The following is a 20,870-nucleotide window of genomic DNA, read 5'->3' as shown; positions in this document are numbered from 1 at the left end:
ATCCGTCAATACAAATTGTATTTGCTAAAATTGCATTTTGACCGGTAAGTTTAAGTGTAGACCAGAACTTTAACTTCTTATTAGTACCTTGGCTAATGAACTAGTTGTTACAGACGACACACATTCCCCTCACGGAAAATATGTTTTGTGGCAAAAAGTCGTCATTTGACCTCTAAGAGTGACCATTGTGGTAAGATTAAATTTTAAAGTTCCTATCAAATGCCAAATTCACATTTCAATATATGCCAAACATTATATCTTTGACCTCTAAGTGCAACGTTGACATTTAAGGTATGTGGTTGGTGGTAGCTACGACTCCTCGTCTTTTGATGCTGAAACTGTATATTAAGTTTTTTTTAAATTAATGACAATGTTACAGTCTGAACAACACTCGCGTCGTTATGAACCCACATACATTTATGACTGCTATCTGAAAGTTGCTCGATAAAAACGATGGTAAACTTCTATATCTGATATTTTAAAATGAGTAGTAATTACCATCTTCACATCACTACATTTTACTATCAGTATTTTTGTGTCGCTTGAAGGCTTGGCTTTTAAACAAACCCGTGGTTTAATTTAAACACTGTAACTAAAGATTTTGCGTAATTAATGCAAAGTAACTCTTTAGTTTTATGCATTATAATTTCTTACATTTACCATTTCTAGGAATAATAATAATCTTTGTGTAGTAAGGTTCATTAAGTCGTTGAAATTTGTATAACATTGTTTGGGTTTTTTAAACTTAACATATTCACAGTAAAAATAGTAGACCAATATTGAATTGTGCATTTATGTAAGACAATCCATATAATATTTTTATGCTCCCCAAAAATTTATTTTGGGGGGAGCATATAGTCGCCGCTTTGTCTGTCCGTCCGTGTGTCTGTGTGTCCGTGTGACCGTCCGTGCACAATTTTTGTCCGGGCTATTTCTCAGAAACTAATGACTGGAATTCAATGAAACTTTCTGGGAAGCTTCGCTACCAAGAGGAGAGGTGCATATTATCAGCGGGTTTTGGTCGGATGATTTTTCACAGAGTTATGGCCCTTTGAAATTTTCTATTTACTGTACATATAGTGCAATTCTTGTCCGGGCTATTTCTCAGCAACTAATGACTGGAATTCAATGAAACTTTATGGGAAGCTTCACTACCAAGAGGAGATGTGCATATTATCAGCCGGTTTTCATCAGATGATTTTTCACAGAGTTATGGCCCTGTGAAATTTTCCATTATACATAAAGTGCAATTCTTGTCCGGGCTATTTCTCAGCAACTAATGACTGGAATTCAATGAAACTTTATGGGAAGCTTCACTACCAAGAGAAGAGGTTCATATTATCAGCCGGTTCTCGTCAGATGATTTTCACTGAGTTATGGCCCTTTGAAATTTTCAATTGTACATATAGTGCAATTCTTGTCCGAGCAATTTCTCAGCAACTTATTACGGGAATTCGATGCAACTTTATGGGAAGCTTCACTACCAACAAGAGATGTGCATATTATCAGCCGGTTATGGTTGGATGATTTTTCACAGAGTTATGGCCCTTTGAAATTTTATATGAACTGTACATATAGTGCAATTCTTGTCCGAGCTATTTCTCCCCATCTACTGACTGGAATTCAATGAAGCTTTATGGGAAGCTTAACTACCTTGAGGAGATGCGCATATTATTTGTGGGTTCTGGTTAGATGATTTATTTAAAGAGTTATGGCCCTTTGACATTTTCAAGTTGCTAAACCATCCATCGTATTATTTTGTCCAAAATTATGCCCCTCAAGACGTTTCATTTTATCTGAATATATAGTGCAATATTGTGACAAAAAAAACTTTGGGGAGCATCACCCGTCTCCAACGGTTTCTTGTTTATTCTTCTATATACAACAGCACCAATTTCTTAATATTTGCAATTACAGTTTCCTTATGGTTCATATAAGTTACAAAAGGATGTACATGTATGTAAATGATCAGCTAGCAGGTTTCAATACAATTGTCAATTCATAGTATATATTAGCGCTTGTTGACATGAACAAGTGGAAATATTAGAATGTGGTATTATTAATTATAAAACTATACATTGAAATCTTTTCCAATAACTACTTGTGTCTCATTTAAATACACCAACTTTTCAAATTCCATGCAAGTTTATATACAACAAGACATTTTAGAATGACACCGATATGTATTGAATATAAGCATTAACATAATAAACATAAGGTGACACTGCAGCAGCACCAGCAGGAATGAAAACCATTATTATATAATGCGTTTATTTATTTATGAAAAAGAACAAATAGTCAAACAGTTAGACAGAAAACAAGCAAACTAGACAAGAGACACAGGTACATATGGTATGCACAGACATGATGAACACTGGGGTTATCCGCCCCTGGGTAATATGGTATGCACCGACATGATGAACACTGGGGTAACCACCTTGGAACATTGCAATCCAAAAGCACTTATATGGGTATAAATCGATTCAAACCTCACACTTGCCAAAAAATTATTTACAACACTAGATTCAAGTATACATCAAAATTAACATTAAAAAAGATTCAGAGATTTTATTAACATCATTTCCAGAAGGCCAATGGCCCATGTGGACACATTTGAGTACAAGCAATATAATAACTACAGTAATAGACATATAAACATGATTATAACAAGCACATGCAATTATGAGTAAGCGAGGTTACACAACTATTTAAATAATGATTACATAAGTAGTATCAATAAATAATTTACAACAGGAAATACATATTAACTGTAATAATAATATAAATACATATTAACCTTAATTATAATTTTTAAGAGGAGTACTCAAACTTATCATTACATATTGCATTAATTTTAACGAAAATTTACTCTACAAACAAAACCTAAAGAGAGTAAAACAAAAACTCACACAAAATACTGCTTATATAGATAAAGCAAATAGTCGGCAGCATACATAGATGAAATACATTTAATTTAAGAGGAGTAATCCTATTTATCAATACATAATGCATTATTTTTAACACACATTTACTTAACAAACAAAACAAAGAAGGCGTAAACAAGGACGCACACACAAATACTCATTATACAGGATATCATTCACATACCATTACACCATAACTATTCAAAGAAAAAAGCTATAAAAGAGAATACATTTCAAGGTAATTACTTTTAACTTCTCGCTTGTTGTAATCATATCAGAGCACAAGAACCGTAACTCTTTGAGGCAAGATAGAATGAAATCAGACAAGTATCAACCAAACCGTTTAAAAGCAGAAGATACATAGCATCATACAGCTGTTACATTCAGATCATTGTTAAATCATGATTGGAATCTTGTAAGGCCAGTACAATAATTATAACGGTTAAATGAACTTGTATTATAAATACTTTATACCGAAGATACAAATAAACAAGCTCTAAATATTGTTAGATTGGTAAAGTCTCGACGTATTTTGACTCAAACAGATGATGCAGGTATTGTATCTTAGTTTCTCATCTCAACTTCGCATGTGGTCCCGTCTGAGACATAGGCTGCCGACAAGTCGCCTCCAGAAGTTTCGGCTCTGGGCGAATCTTTCGAGCTGTTCCCACGTCTTGCCCATCTGCTTCGCATCTGCATCCAGGTTATCTTAATATAAAATACTCAATATTATATCCCGCAACATTCTGAGCCCTTATGACCCAGTTTCAAACTTGGTAAATTTAGACAAAATCTTTAAAAGTTCTCGTGAAGTTTGATAACGTTTGGGAAATGAATTTGAATACTTAGCTTGTGACCAATTGTTTAACCACTTGCAATACTGTTGCAAACTTGATCGAACTATAATCGTGAAATATGTTCCATAAAGATTGAGCAATTCATTAGAGTGCTTACAAGCATTGGCTTTAATTTGATCCATTCACCAAGCAATGACCACAAGTGATCCAGTTTAAAATCAGCCAATGTATCATTGTGTTCTGACCAAGTTTCGTGAAGCTTGGAAATAAATGTCACATGTCAAGTGTTAATTACTGTTTTTCTTTAATGTTATCTAGTGACATTGTTTTTAATCCCACGTGACCTAGTTTCGAAAAAGACAAAGATACTGGGATAAATGTTCTGACCACATTTCATTTGATTTGACAAAATAATAGTGTCCTCAAGTTACAACGAGCAACTGACAATTGAGGATCACAAATGCTTTCCATGAGCATATTGTGATCAGGGGTTCTTAAAAAGTTAACAAACAGAAACGTTACATACACATAATACGGTGAATAAAGATATATGGATAAAATTGCTATTTATTGCAAAATTGATGTTTAACAATCGCAAAATAATATAATGCATGTGCGAACAACATGTTGTCGTTTTTGTGATCATAAATAACATCGAGCTTTTCTTTTGCATTGAACCATTTGCAGGCCAAAAACAAACTTGACAAATGAGGCATACTTATCAATGATACAAATATATAAAATGACGTTTATTCATACAAAACAACCCGTTTCAATAAATTGGTTTGTGTAACATAAAGCCTGTACACATTGAAGGAGTAATCTAACGTTTTAAGAATTGTTCGCATAACCACATTTAGGAAAAGCGTATGTAACATGAATGTTTTTCCTCATACATGTAATAATTTTGAGGTTGATTTATTCTTTTAACTACCTTGTAATGATTTTTTGCGTTTTTGGTGTTTTCTTCAGAAGTGCTACTTTCAACATAAAACAATCGTCGGCGTTTCTCATTGAAGGCGTCTTGAACCTTGCGGTAACAGAAATTTAGTAAGCGAAATAAATGTAATTAGTATGCAAATAACTAGATATTTGCAATTGAAATGGTATTTCCTACTTAAGAGAGCTATTGGGCGTGCGATTTCATTAGATGTTAGAATACCAATCGAAAATATAAACACTTATTTAATATGTAAATTATAGCATGTTCAACGAATTTATATTATGGAAAAATATAAATAATTTTTACAAAATCCCGTTACAATTCCATTATTTTCATAATTGTGAACACGTATTGAAGTTACAGTTGACGCATTAAATGTCGATTAGACTTACCTTTTTGTCCAGTGGACACTTAACAATAAATATCATTAGACCCTGGAAAATAATATTGCAGATAAATATAGTATCGGGCTTGACGTTACTAAAAAATGTATATCACAAACAAAATGCGTTGAATCATGATCATTGTAAACTTAATCAGAAAAAAATATTATTTTGATCTTAATTCACACAAAGAAAGAAACGACACATATAGGTAACGCTATGATCCCATCATAGGCAGCAGTTACCTGTAGTGAGTTCAGTATGACGAATAACCACTGGAAGACCGATGTGGTGTCATTGACTGCAAATACGCCGATAAGCCACGTGATACCAAACATGGGAGTCAGCACACCAACACTCCTTGCGCCCGCCCTGGGAAATATATGTGTGTCAACCTTTTACAATAATAAACTTGAATAAAAGCTTCACAAATGTACATCAGTCTATAACAGAGTAACTAAGTAAACCACAACCAAAAGACTGTGCAATCGTTTCAGGGTACTTAACCAAACGAGCCACAATATCACATTCAAATACTACATAGATTACTTATTAATTTTTGTTTAAATAAAACTATGATATTTAAAGAAGATGAAAATAATTAGACATACAGATTTAACGTATTAGAACGTATTAGAACAAGGAAACGAACAACGAATATACTTGATTTTTTCCAGATCCGATTTCTTTGCCATAGCAGAAATGCCAAAGACTCCAAACTTCAGGATAATCACAAGATTTACAATATTACCCTGGAATACATTTTTTGTGTGCATTACTTAGGCAATCGTGTATCCAGTAATTCACAAGTAATGAAATTTTATAAAACTGTACATGTAACTTGCAATAAACATGTTTAATCAAGTGGCAACCATATATATCTCGTATGTTCTGAATACAGCTGTTACCATCAATTAAACAAATTGATTTATTTCAGCACAAGTTATATAAAAACGCTATTAGACGTGTGTTAACTACGCAGGGAATGTTTCAATTATTTTTTTCTGACACCTGCATAACAAAGTTAGAAGATGCTTGCTAGAATAAAGATGTTAACCCTTTGCATGCTGGGAAATTTGTCGTCTGCTAAAATGTTGTCTGCTGAATTTATAAAATTACCATTTTCTTTGATTTTTTTTTCAAAAATACTATCAGAATAGCAAACAGTTTGGATCCTAATGAGACGCCACGTTCTGTGGCGTCTCATCTGGATCCAAACTGTTTGCAAAGGCCTTTAAAATCCGATTCCAGCGCTTTAAGGGTTAAAAGCGCTAACATAGCATACCTATGGGTTCTACATAATATGGAGTGTATACAGTAAAATAATGCAACGTATACGTTACAAATACACGTGCTTCAACTTACAACGACGACTACAATGATTGGTCCAGCAAACGCCCAAAATAAACCACTATCGACCGTCAACCAGCAACTACAAATCCATTAAACATTTTGTATAAAAAGTATCAAAGTATAAGTAGCAATATAAACACTCTGATTCGATCGTAACATTATATTATTTTATAATAAAATGAAATCCTGTAAACAAAAGTTTGCTTATTAAGTTTTTCTGTGGAAAAATAATGAGTTTGATTTCACTCGTTTACATCGAAAGCATCAGGCCACCACTTTCGTTTACTTTAGCTTAATTTAGTTCCTTGTTTTGTGGTGTGTGGAGACTGAGAACGTTTTATATGTAAATGATTACCGGTCTATGTAACAGTTCGGGTTACATCATATATAGTATGAAGTAAAATATAATGTAATAAGTTTGTTTCCTATTCATTCAAGTTCAATTTTATATCACATATATTTACAATGACTCGTTTCCGTATCCTTTTAGCCGTGTGACGCCCATCGAAATTCCAACTATCAGAATTGGAATGGCTAAAATATAATTAGAATGGTAATTAAACACAATCTATGAACATGAATGTTCAATCACATTCCCGAAGAGAAACGTTTGTTACAATCCGCTAGTCTTGTATTTCAGATAAGTGAAGACTCACAAAACATGACGGAAAACACACACAATATCTTAACACAGAAATGATTTTTTAAATAGTTCATATCACATCGTTATTTGATATTTTATAAATGTGTAAAAACAACTAAATGGTATCGCCGACCACACTCAAACCGTATGACTGATCGTAATGTGATAGTATATTCATCAAATAACAAAGGAACCACGACTCCATGTTTCTGGAATGGAGCGATCATCTTACAACGGTTTATCTGACATGTGATACGTTCAACATTGTACCGTATGCAGCCATGATTAACGGCACAACAATGCGCCGTTTTCGGAACGGGCTAAGCACCAGGTAGGTGATCATGACTCCCTCAGTCAACATCAGAAAAAACACGACGAGGAACGTGTAGTGCAGGACCACAGCGATGACTGTGCATACAGTCTGTAAGACAATATTATGTAAAACCTCTTGTAAGACTTTATAACCCACTTGTTCATGAACATTTGTGTTAAACAAAATGATCAGTTCATATGTCATAATACAAATGATTAGTATTTCAAAATTGTAGCTGCATTTAATGTTTTCTAATAAACGCATATGCAAACGATGGTAATATTTGTTATGTCAACAAGGTATTATTTCATGTACAAATCAATTTACCGAATTTGATGTTTTCTCGATTCCGGTCAGAAACACAATATAGCCCATTAAGAATATAAGGCATACATTCATAAGCACAATAGTCCGGTCTGACGAGAGCGTTCTAAAATAGACATGAAACGTTTTAAAACAAGATTTGATACGTACGAGGTAAATGCTACTAAATAGATTCATTGACATGAACAACTAAACATTATACAAAACACTACAAAGAAAAAAAAGCAACATCATTTTACCTCCAGAACACAAGATGTACGATGATGGTAAGAGCAAGGCCGACTATTGAAATAGAACATCCTATTATAGAGAACATCCCCAAAGCAGTGCTGTGAGCGTGTGCCTGTAGAAGAATGCACAATGTATTGCTGTAAACTATTTCTAAAGAAATATGCTGTGCAATATGTTTAACAAAGTATTGAAACCACAGACACAACATCATGACCAAATGAATATAAACACAATTGCAATGCCTACACTGTTGAGTGGGAAAGTTTTCTTGAAGTCATTATTTCTTAATTCAGTATTTTTGTATCACTCTTTGTATAGGTTTCGACATATTGTCACTCTTGTTCAACAACACTGTCAGCAGTGCAATTTATATGTACTATAACAGTTTCTCAACTCTCATTACGATATTAACACGTGTATGATATATCAATGATAACACTTGTTCATATATCTACTTTAATCCCTAAGAAAGGTGTGCATTATTAGAAAAAAATACTCAGCTATAAACATAGAATTTAGTGTTAAGTGAGCATCCTTTTTAGGAGAAGTTCAATCAATATGTCGTTTCACATTATGTTATTTATGGACGATTGTGCAAATATGGTTTTGCTATTAATATACGTATAACGGTTAATGTAAATCTGTTTCTCAGTTTTCATTACCGCTGGACTCATCAGCACGGCGAAGTTAGTCAGGTGGCTACACGTACATGTCACAATGCCAGTGTTCCTGTCAAAGGAGGTCAGCGAGCAGCCTTCTGTAGACCAGATATTAGGACCACCGCTGTTGTAAAAAATACACCAAAATATTGTTTTTATTTAAAAATTATGATGTTGAATAATAATGCATACACAAAAGAGGATAAAGTAAAACGATTATAATTGTAATTGTTCAACAACATATGATGTTGAATGACGATGTGATTTCACGAACTTCCGTTTGATTTAACGATAGTAATTAAGTGAACATAAAACATAAGCCATGTTGATGACTTGGATAAATCATAATTACAATACAATAATTAGGAACCTTCCATTGAATTGAAGATAAGCACAAACAGGGTCTGACAAGCTTTGCTGAAAAAAAACAAAAAGACACAGATATAAACATACTGCGAATACAATATGACTATGTCTTATGTGTGTTTACTTCTCGTATATCAGAAATGCAAACTCAGTAAACGCCGGTTTACTAGGAGAAAGAGCTATACTAGTAATAGTTATACTTACATTATATATTTCGAATGATATTTCAACGGGTGTTACAGCAGTTGTACTGGATAAATAGACGAACGAAATCACTGGCGCATTCACAGTCTTTTCCCATTTCCTAAAATTAAAGAATATTATGACTCAGTCATTAAAAATAATAGGAATGAAGTTCATTATGAATAATGATTTTATTTCAGTGACTTAGCTTACACACCGGAAGATCATCAATATAATTCCACTAGATACCCATTACAGTACGTTATATTTTAAGTCAATTACAACATCATCGTCATTGTGTTGTACAATCAGTATCAAGTTGCATTATTCATACACGTAACAACTGTTTGTCTTAACAGTTGATGAATACAGACTAAAATGCATTTATAATCCTATACACATGAGTCAGCGTTACATCAGTAAAACTTCAAATATGAAGTATATAGAAATGTTTGAAGACAAAATAGCAGTTAAGTAATAGTAAATACATTTACTATGTTCATATGTTGGCAATAAAGTATTAAAAGAATTGCAAAGTGTAACCATGCGTTACATGTATTAAAATAATGTAAGCTGTGTGTCATGTGCGATTCAAGCATCGTTCATACCTATCACTGGCGGAGTTCAAAGAAACGATACTTGAAATATTGCGATAAACAACTCCGCTGTAGACCTGATCTGAAGCAGAATCGCAGTAATAATGTTAATAACATTCAAAGTTAAACTTAAACTTAAAAAAAACAATAAAGTTATCACAAGAAATTAAACAACGGATGCTAGTTAGAGTACAACTAAATACACAGCGCTAACAACCAAACCTGTCGATGATAATGTTTTTATGTACATATATACGAATTCTAAATATCTAACAAATGTGCTTTACGTACCTTTCATGCATGGGACACGTATATAGTCTGAACGACCTATAGCCCATGAATCGTCCCCGCCGTCCTTGCTGTAGTAGACATATGTGTCGCGTGGAAAATTTACATTTGAACAGTCAGATGTTTTTGATATTGCTACAACTGTAATTATAGAAATATCAGATATTTGTCTGTAAAGTCAGTCAAGGTTATGGTTTTTTTTCATTAAAAACACATGCTTACAGAAAGCTAAATTACGGAAACTATAAATAGAATGAAACAATTATCAAAAATATACAGTCAGTTGAAAATAATTACAACTTATCAAAAGTCAACTATAAATGATAAAAAATAAATGCTCAATTGAGAAATGTGTTATTAATGTTTCCTTGACAATTTAATACTTACACAAGTTTGATTTAATGAAGGTATGATTGTGAATTGTTCCGTTCGATTGATTCACCATGTTGGACACAAACTTATCCACGAGGTTAACAATTGAATCGGCACCAGTTCTTGTCTACAACGCAAGCTTTCTAACATGAATACTATGCAACTATACATGAAACATGACAGGATGTGATATGATATGACGTATATCGTTTTAACTATACACACAATGCATGACAATAGAATATCAAGCAGGTACTTAGAGTAAAGTGTACTTCGGTGACCGTTGTATTTTATACATGTGTGTATGTTAAGACTAAGGTATTTAACAAAGGTTTACAAGTTACCAGTTGCAAATTCGATAGCACCGTTTGTTTATTGATATGCGGACCCTTTAGTAAACATTCTTTCGCAGTATCAATATAAAAATCCTTTAAATTACCTTATTAACTAAAACTTTCCATGTTGAGGCAATTTTCTCGTCAAAAAGTGTGTTTGCCACATCTAAGAAAGACTGCAAGAAATGTCATGCAACGTTCTTAGTCACAAATGACACGCTCTTAGTCACAAATGAAACGTTCTTTGTCACAAATGACACGTTCTAAGTCACAAATGACACGTTGATGAATCATGCCATAACAAAAACAAATCACATTATGCCACACTTGCTCAGTCAGATGATTATGTCGCATTTCACATATAAACGGAATGATAAAGCTGACATGTTAATAGTGTGTTTCGTTTAAAGACTGTTGAATGATTACTTCAACTTCATCTTCAACAAGGATTGCATATAAATATCGTATAATTATACGTCCATGTGCATGTACACTTACATGATCTTTTTTTTAAATTTGGAATTTTTAAATAGCATGTGTTAAGTAAATACACCAACTGTAAAATAAAATAAAATCCGTCACAGGGACATATAATACGATCCATATTGTTAACCTCCACATAGGTGTATCGTTGCGGTTCTATGTTATTCTGACCCTGGTCAAGTGCGGCTTTCTGGAGAATCGAGCGTACTTTTTCGACATCTCCGACCATCAGCTGTTCAGTATTTTTCTTGGTTACGTTGGCTAATTCGCTAAGTATCTCCGAATTAATTACCCGATCGGTAAGCAGCTAAATATAAAATGGCGGTTATGGACTCTTTAGTGTTTATAAGATGTTTATGGTCAGATACGAGTTGTAAGATCAATTCAAGAAATGTGAAGAAAAGTTTGGCGGGTCGAATAAATTATAAATGTAATCACACAACATGGAAGTTTATTAACGACATTCTCACACTGTTTTCATCGTCAAAAAGATTAAGTCAATACAACGAACTTACACGTACATGTGCGTCAGAAAAATTCAAGCATTGAATACATGTGTATGCATCCCTAAAGTCATAAAGAAATACATGTGCATATTTTTTTAATTAAGCCTATTTATACAAAATACATTATCAACGTTTTTTTTACAATTTCAATACTAATCAGATATTGATACAAATGGTTATTACATCTAGTAAACGTATTTGTGAAAAATATTAACTTTCATACAAATGATTGCACATGTTTTGTTTAAACCCAACAAACGGTAGTTTTACTTAAATGTATTTGGCTGAATCAACTTGCATAACATACTTTCGAAATAAAATGTATCGATTTTTAAAGGAACTCATATGAGGCCTTATAGGGACTGCATATAAACCCTGTATTCGTTTCTCTGAATACTAAGATTTGTGGAAACATTCAAACACCTTGTAAATTAAAACCGAGCTTACCTCGTCGTATATTTTCTGGATTGAGTCACGCGTGCAATTGTAAACCGGGTCCCGGTAAACGCCGTTCATGTCACAGTAACGTGTGATATTTCCTGATAAAACACCAGATATGATACCTGTTTACATTATACTCATGCATCGTATCAATCATTATATGCTTCCGACTCGAAACGCTTTGAGCCAGCGTTTTTTTTTTTAAATAAAGTTATAAAATTGTCAACTTAAAGTTATTAGTACTACCACACATTAAGAGGAAATTTATATCAAGGTACCCTTTTTACATTCTTTACGAGTATTTTCTAGCGTTATTATAGTTGTCTATTTTGAGACCAGCGATCATCATGGAACAAGTTAAAAATTGAAAACGAACACAAATAAAAATCCCGATTTTTTATGATGTGAAATATTAACATATTGCCCTCCACTTTGAAGTGTTTTATATAATAGAAAATTGGAAGTTGAAAGGCGATGCTTTTTTCATTGTGTTTTTAAATTCAACGCCAATCATGTTTGAAAAAAATAGCGATAAAAATATACGGATAGGAGAGCACATCAATTTTGTTTGAAGTCTTTATAATTAATAAGTAATGGAATGAACATTAATGCTTTATGAACACAATACATTTTATTCATTATTTGAAAATTAAAACAGAAAACGGAATTTTCAAATGATGTAGCAAAATAGTAGTTGATTATTTTCAGGAAACTGAGAAAACGTAAGGATTTTCATAATTCTTGTATCGAAAATTTACCGTTTGTTCCGTTGTACCGTTCTCGGCACGCGAGTTTTTTACTGAAGCCTATTCTTTCAGGAATCCAGACGGTGCCCATTTTGTCTGTGTCACCGGGACACTCTTTCGCTGTGAACACAATATATGAATATGATTAAGCCACAATCATGGTGTTATATGTGCGCCATATATTTGTATTAAAAGTTTTAATAAATTATTATGAAAATTATAAAGCATCACATATAGAGGATAAACATGTTGATTTTATTGATGATCGTATTAAAAGTTCATGAGTGGTAAGATAAAACATATTTACAAGGGTAGTGTTTTTATTTCACCACTTATGAAATGATCTTTATTCAAAGGTCTTGCATGATGTATTGAATAAATGCGAGGAATTTGTTGAACGTCATTATATTTCGTGTACTGTAGCGTCATACATTTTACGTTATATGATTATTAAAAATGTCTCTTAGTTCTGAAGAGCAGAAGAAAGTGCTATAGCTCACGCATCATAGTCGCTTAAATTGAATAATTTTATTGAACTTAACATTTTTGTATTGTTTAACAGGTAACAATTTCACACCGACAGTAATGTTATTCATTTATTTATACATCGTTATAAATTTAGATCCAAGAACTTGACATTACAACGGAGTAAAATGATCTAATTATGTCATGTCCCTCGAAATATCAAATGATCGGACTATCTTTTTTTGGAAGGAGCTTAAATATTATACTTTCCAAACGATCTTATATACGTGAGGTATAGTTTAAGCTAACTCGTTATATTAAGTGTCGCCCGATTTAAAATAATTTCCATTTACTCCCTGCTATTTCCTGCCATTTATTAAATATGACTGTCAATTTTATTAATCAATTATGTTTTAAACTTACTGCCTTAGTACGTTTTCGGGGTTAAAAATATGGGTCGGTATACGATTTCATTATGCAGCGAACATATAATATTAGAAATTAACCTTCCAGTTTCATCTGATTCAATGACTGAATTACGCCAAATAGACGAATCATTTAATCATGAAGAGTATGATAGTAACAAACGCTATTTCTAGTATTTAATAGATTGGTTTGAAATCGTCCTAGAAGCTTTAGAAAAAATAACCAGATTTTAAAATCTAATATGCACATGCTCCACAGACGTATACATGCCCCACCAAGTAAAACCTTGCTTCATACATCTTTGTCCGCAGAATATTTACAAAACAAGTACATTATAAATTTCAAAGCCGATAGTCTTATTATCCCCAGCCAAAGGCGAAGGGATATTGTTTTTGCGTTGTCCGTCCGTCCGTCCGTTCGGCACTTTTTGGTCCGGGGCCATATCTTTGAAGTGCTTTGGCCTTATTACTTTAAAACTTGTTATGAATATATATATATATATATATATATATATATATATATATATATATATATATATATATATATATATATATATATATATATATATATATATATATAATTAAAATAATATATATGGATAAGAGGATGATGCACGCCAAATGGTATTGTACACCACCTGTTAATTACGGAGTAATGGCCCTTTGTATTTTGTATCTTGAAAAAATGCTCACTTTTGTGTTCGGAGCCATGTCTTTGGAAGTGCTTTGGCGGATTTCATTGAAACTTGCTATGAGTATATATGTATGGATAAGAGGATGATGCCTGCCAAATGGCATTGTACATTATCTGTTAATGAAGGAGTTATCGCCCTTTGTATCTTGAAAAAAAATGCTTTTTAATATAAGCTTAGAGCTTTTTCTCCATTAACACATGAGCCAGAGCCATGAAACTTGCCATAGCTGTTCTCAATCATCTGGGGGTGCTTCACATTCAACACCCATAATCATAGGGGCTAAGGTCAAGGTCACACATTTAGGTCAAAGGTCACACATTTGATGAATTATTCATTATTTAGTCATTCCTTTACTATGTATCAAGGGATTCTGTAATAACTGTCCACAATTGTTATCCATTATCTAGCTGAGTGTCAAATATAAGATCCAGGTTGCTAGGGTCATGTTCAAAGTCACAGACAAAGGTCAAAATCACACATTTTGATAACATATACCTTAGTGTGTAAGGATTCTACCTTAATAAGATGGATTCTCAAAATGTCCTGATGTAATTGTTTTCAATTATCAGACACAGCCCTTCACTAATACCTTTTCATTTAGTTCTAAACACATCCATAAACAAAATTTATTTGGCGGTCGATATCAATTCAACGAATTTGTTAAAATACATTTCTGGTTAACGTTATGTTTTTCATAACTTGACACTATGTAATATGTCACATGTGAAGGTCATTATTATGCAACAAAAACACCATTGGTCTGTTTCAAGGTGGTTTGACGATTACTAAATAAAACACTTTTTAATGTAAACGATGGAACATAAACGTTTAGAATGTAGACAGCTCTGCATTTTATGTATTAATTGATATCAATATTCCAAATGAGACAAATATGGCTAATATGTCATATGTTTTCGTCGTATATGTTGTAGACAACACACTTGAACACTTCAATAATTCCTTATATCAGGTCATCAAACGTCATGACACAAGGTTTTGGTCTCATTAGCGCACTGGGTAGCTTCTGACGAGTCTTGTCCGCTATAAAGTCGCACAAGGTTTTGGTCTCATAAGCGCACTGGGTACCTTCTGACCAGTCTTGTCCGCTATAAAGTCACACAAGGTTTTGGTCCCATTAGCGCACTGGGTACCTTCTGGCCAGTCTTGTCAGCTATAAAGTCACACAAGGTTTTGGTCTCATTGGCGCACTGGGTACCTTCTGACCAGTCTTGTCCGCTATAAAGTCACACAAGGTTTTGGTCTCATAAGCGCACTGGGTAACTTCTGACAAGTCTTGTCCGCTATAAAGTCACACAAGGTTTTGGTCTCATAAGCGCACTGGGTAACTTCTGACCAGTCTTGTCCGCTATAAAGTCACACTAGGTTTTGGTCTCATAAGCGCACTGGGTACCTTCTGGCCAGTCTTGTCAGCTATAAAGTCACACAAGGTTTTGGTCTCATTGGCGCACTGGGTACCTTCTGACCAGTCTTGTCCGCTATAAAGTCACACAAGGTTTTGGTCTCATAAGCGCACTGGGTAACTTCTGACAAGTCTTGTCCGCTATAAAGTCACACAAGGTTTTGGTCTCATAAGCGCACTGGGTAACTTCTGACCAGTCTTGTCCGCTATAAAGTCACACAAGGTTTTGGTCTCATAAGCGCACTGGGTAACTTCTTACCAATCTTGTCCGCTATAAAGTCACACAAGGTTTTGGTCTCATTAGCGCACTGGGCAACTTCTGACCAGACTTGTCCGCTATAAAGTCAAACAAGGTTTTGCTCTCATTGGCGCACTGGGTACCTTCTGACCAGACTGCGTGAATAAGCAGACTGGTCTTCAACGTTGCTAGCCGTATATAATCAAGGCCCATTTTCGCAAGACGCGGCACTTGGATCGATCTATTATTTGTAAGCATAGTCCTGATATTTTTGACACTATTTCATGTCACGTCTTCAAATTATATTAATCCTCAAAATAACGATCGTCATAACAAAATATATGTACAATGGTCAATTTAAGCTGCGCTTTGTTGAGTACATTACCCGGAGTGCTGTTCTTCTGCAAAATAATGTATCTATTAGTGTCAACATTGAAACTATCAAATAAATATTTACCTTTTGTATATGTTGATGTTTCCGTTGTTGGATAGGATACGGTTGTTGTAATGGATGCTAAAAATTAAAACAGTGTCGTCATATACATGCTTCATTAGTCAACAACATTTGATACACTATAAAAATATCTTAATTTATTAATAAAAACGCTGTATGCTGCATATTTCAACCTATTGCGATTAACATGAATTCATGACTAAGCGACAGGATTTATCTGCCGATGTGCTCAATATCATCAAGTCTATGTCCGGTGTACGTCTTCTAGTGGTGTGCGTTGTCAATTATAAGCTCATTACCATTTAAGTAGCCAATAATCTTGCTCAAGTTTGATGAAACTTGGTCAGATTGTTTATCATATCGGATCGCAAACGTTGTAACCAGAGCGAATATGAAAACTTAACTTTCGCAAAGCCTCATTTAAGACTTCATTTGGGTGAAATTAGGCGAAATTGTATAATGATTTATTGAATATTAAAGCAAATTTATATTTCTGGCCTATTGATTTAAAAAGAAACCAGCTTAAATTTTAAAGAAAGCTTCTTAAAAATTCTCCTCCTAAATCAATATTTATCGTATAAAGTTGATAATACTTATTCTTATTCAAAATGTTTATCTTGACAGTATAATATATATAAATAACAAGGTCACAAAATACAATCTCAAATGTGGACAAAGATGTAATAATAAAATCTTAATTATGTTTAATCATGGATTCATTGGTAAAGTTACTGCACATGGTATGTATAAAAAAACATGCGCTTTTCCCTTAAGGATTGCCTTTTGCATTTTGTGATATCTGTCCGCATCAGCGGTTGTCGAGAAAGAGTTATTAACATTCGAATAATAATGTGTTACCGAGTGAGAACCCGTACACGTATGATCCAAATTTGAAAAAGTATATACAGAATAGGAATTTATTCTATCAAAGAGTTATTGGCTCAATGTGTTGTTCCCAAGATTTCAGTTAACAATCTTATTGATAAAACACATCATCGTGGAGCATCCTTCAGTTTCAGTGTTGAATATGTCTGTTGATTATGAATGGATTATGCTTAACCCTTTGCATGCTGGGAAATTTGTCGTCTGCTAAAATGTCTTCTGCTGAATTTCTAAAATTAGCATTTTCTTCGATTTTTTTCAAAGAACACTATCAGAATAGCAAACAGTTTGGATCCTGATGAGACGCCACGTTCTGTGGCGTCTCATCTGGATCCAAACTGTTTGCAAAGGCCTTCAAAATTCGGCTCCAGCACTTAAAGGGTTAACCCTTTATATAGCGTAGCAAGATATTCATTAGTAATGATAGATTACAACACATACAAGTTACACTTTTCTCAAGTTTTCTGCGATTTCAATGTGCAAACAATTGTTCTTTTGTTTTAAGCTATTAACACGGAAAATTATAATTGAAGTAAATAAAATACTCAAGTGCTTCGGTTGTTTAAGTTTATTGTTCTTTTGCGTAAGGTATTTGCAGTTCCGTCCCAGAATGTTTTAAAATGTCACTGTTTCATTCTTTAAGTAAAATGCATCATCAACGTAAAGATCTACATAGCCACTCATATGTAACATACTCAAAGCTGTGCTGCGTTGAGTACATGTCCAGGCTCTGTAATATTCTGCAAAATGATCTTTCGATAAGTGAACATGAAACAATCCAATACATACTTACAATTCGTGGATGGCTGTGTTTCTCTTATTGGATAACTGTCAGCGGATGTCGTGGATGCTGAAACATTAAACTATAACAGTGTCGTCATATATATCTTCATCATTGAACCACATTTTCTGCATTACAAAACGGTATTTATTTATAAATAAAATCATTTTCTTTTGCATATTTGTATTTATAAAGATTAAATTAAGTATATGGTGACGCAACAAGTGTTTTATCCCAAAATTTTCAATGTGAGCTATTGTCATCAAGTCTTCTTTCATGTGTCCGTCTTTGTTCGGTGTCATTGTCAACTGTAAGCTCATTGCCACTTAAACAGCCAAATTGCTCACTCTGTCTTGTACCAGTAACCGTCTTTTAGTGGGTTGCGTGGTCAACTTTTAGCCTATGTTCACCTATGCAGCCACAATGCTTACTAAATTTTGATAACCCTTGTTCAGATTGTTAATTTGTATGGTCAAAAACTTGGACACGAGGCCTAATAGTTTAAAACAAAACCTTCGAAAAAAACGCATTTACGACTCAATCTTGGTCAGTCTAATAAAACTCTTCAACTATAGTAACGAAAATTATTTTGTTATATTGATGAGAATTATTTAAATTTTTCATCTTAACACTCATGGATTCGTTGGTCAAGTTACTGCATCTGGTATGTAACAAAACCAATGCGCGTTTCTCAAAGGATGGTAATTTGTATATTGTGAGGTCATTTCTCATGTGTGGCTGAGATCTATGAAAATCCTAATAAAAAATGAAATCAAAAACACTAATGATCAAAATTTAAAAACTTGCAACATTGACATCTAAACTTTGAAAGGGTAATTGCCTCAATGTCTTGTGTCTATTACTAAATGATTAATGAAATAGAAAAAGCGCATCATCGGGAAGCATCCATAATATGCATTGATATTAGCCTTTTATATTCTCAACGCCATTTATATGGATGAATGTGATTTGAAATATGTTTATTGACTCACAATTATGACAATGGTAAACACGTCTTCTCAATGGATTATAATTTAAAAATATATTGCGTTAACAGGTATTTATTATAATAAGTATTATTATAATCAATACTTTTCTGCTATTTCATGGTCCCAAATAATGTTCCTTTAATTAAGTCTATAAAGATGGAAATTATGCTTCGGTTATTGGAGCTACACTTTCTGAAGCATTAAATATAAGAATTTCAGACAAACACATTTTCGACATTGTAACTGTTTCACTTGTTTAAGTCTAATTCATCAAGGAAGTTGAAGAACAAGTAGCCACGCAAGCTTAAGATACTCAAAGCTATGCTGTTTTGAGTACATTTACTAGATTGGTGAGTTTCTGTAAAAAGTGTGAAATGATGTATCTATAAAAGTGTTTAATACTGAACCAATGAGATAAGTATTGACCATCCGTGTAAGTTGACGTTTCCGTTGTTTGGTAGAGGTCGTCGGTAGTTGTTGTCGCGGAAACTGAAATATCAAAATATATATATATATAACAGTGTCGTCATGTATATTCTTCATCATTCAGCACCATGTGATGCCATACAAAACGCTTTTACTTAATAAATAAAATGTGTTTATGCTGCATATTTGAAATAATTAGGCATAATAAAAGTATATGACCAAGCGACAGGTGTTGTCTGTTGTTATGTTCAATGTGAGCTATTTTAATTAGATAAATGTCTGTTGTCTGTCGTCTAGCACTGTCGATGCAAAGTTCGAGTACACAACCACTTAAGCAGACTCAGTTCTTGCTCAATCTTGATGAAATTTAGCCAGATTTTAATAATGGTGTAGGATTAAAACATGGTCGTAAGGCCATTAGGTAAAAACAAAACACAATCTCCAGTTAGGACTCAATTTTGGTGAAACGTTGTCAGATTGTTAATATTGACAATATTGCGGCAAATTTCGATTTTTGACATATTGTTTAATAAGGTAACCGGGATGAGTTTTCACAAAATGATTTGTGTCCATACCGAAATAATCAAATACATATTTACCGTTTGTATATGTTGATGTTTCCAAAGTTGGATAGTTGGCGGTAATCGTTGTCGTTGAAACTGAAATATTAAAATATACCAGTACCATAATGTTCATTCGTCATCATTTAACACCATGTGATGCAAACATAAAACATTTACGTGTTTATTCTTCATATTTGAACTTATTTCGCTTAGTTAGAATACCAATGCGGCAGGTATTTTTTAGTAAAGTGCTCAATGTGGCATATTTCCATCAAGTCTTCGTCTGGTTTCTGTCTTCTAGAGGTGTCGGTGTCAACTTTATGCTCATAAACAATGAGGCAGCCACATTTGTGACTCGATATTGATGAAACTTGGTCAGGTTGTTATTTTGTAGGGTCATAAACATGTGCATCAGGCCGCATTTCAAAAGAAAAATTTCGTAAAGCCATATTTGGTACTCAATCTTGGTGAAATGAGGTCAGAATATTAATTTTAATAGATAGAACTGTAAGCTCATTGCCACTTAAACAGCCAAATTGCTCACCCTGTCTTGTACCAGTAACCGTCTTTTAGCGGGTTGCGTTGTCAACTTTTAGCCTTTTCTCACCTATGCAGCCACAATGCTTACTAAATTTTGATAACCCTT

At 33.5% G+C, this 20,870-nt stretch overlaps 1 protein-coding gene across 1 annotated transcript in view; it reads right to left on the bottom strand.

Moving 5' to 3' along the window:
- Positions 1-3,488: 3,488 nt before the first annotated feature.
- LOC127849763 (adhesion G protein-coupled receptor L2-like) overlaps positions 3,489-20,870 on the bottom strand; it is a 62,843-nt gene continuing 45,461 nt past the window's right edge. Inside the window, exons 5-25 of the mRNA XM_052382514.1 lie at positions 16,587-16,643; positions 12,899-13,006; positions 12,147-12,238; positions 11,324-11,500; positions 10,815-10,886; positions 10,391-10,502; positions 10,007-10,144; positions 9,728-9,797; positions 9,141-9,240; positions 8,941-8,987; positions 8,574-8,694; positions 7,920-8,023; positions 7,684-7,786; positions 7,314-7,464; positions 6,865-6,934; positions 6,413-6,479; positions 5,711-5,799; positions 5,293-5,419; positions 5,057-5,098; positions 4,656-4,751; positions 3,489-3,617 (exon numbers count right to left, since the gene is read on the bottom strand). Of these exons, the coding sequence (XP_052238474.1) occupies positions 3,489-3,617; positions 4,656-4,751; positions 5,057-5,098; positions 5,293-5,419; positions 5,711-5,799; positions 6,413-6,479; positions 6,865-6,934; positions 7,314-7,464; positions 7,684-7,786; positions 7,920-8,023; positions 8,574-8,694; positions 8,941-8,987; positions 9,141-9,240; positions 9,728-9,797; positions 10,007-10,144; positions 10,391-10,502; positions 10,815-10,886; positions 11,324-11,500; positions 12,147-12,238; positions 12,899-13,006; positions 16,587-16,643 (2,072 nt within the window). The remainder of the gene's footprint in view (positions 3,618-4,655; positions 4,752-5,056; positions 5,099-5,292; positions 5,420-5,710; positions 5,800-6,412; positions 6,480-6,864; positions 6,935-7,313; positions 7,465-7,683; positions 7,787-7,919; positions 8,024-8,573; positions 8,695-8,940; positions 8,988-9,140; positions 9,241-9,727; positions 9,798-10,006; positions 10,145-10,390; positions 10,503-10,814; positions 10,887-11,323; positions 11,501-12,146; positions 12,239-12,898; positions 13,007-16,586; positions 16,644-20,870) is intronic.

Source organism: Dreissena polymorpha, chromosome 11 (assembly GCF_020536995.1).
Source record: "Dreissena polymorpha isolate Duluth1 chromosome 11, UMN_Dpol_1.0, whole genome shotgun sequence".
Lineage (NCBI taxonomy): Eukaryota > Metazoa > Mollusca > Bivalvia > Myida > Dreissenidae > Dreissena > Dreissena polymorpha.
Note: the sequence above shows the minus strand (reverse complement) of the source record. Positions and strands in the feature narration are given on the sequence as shown.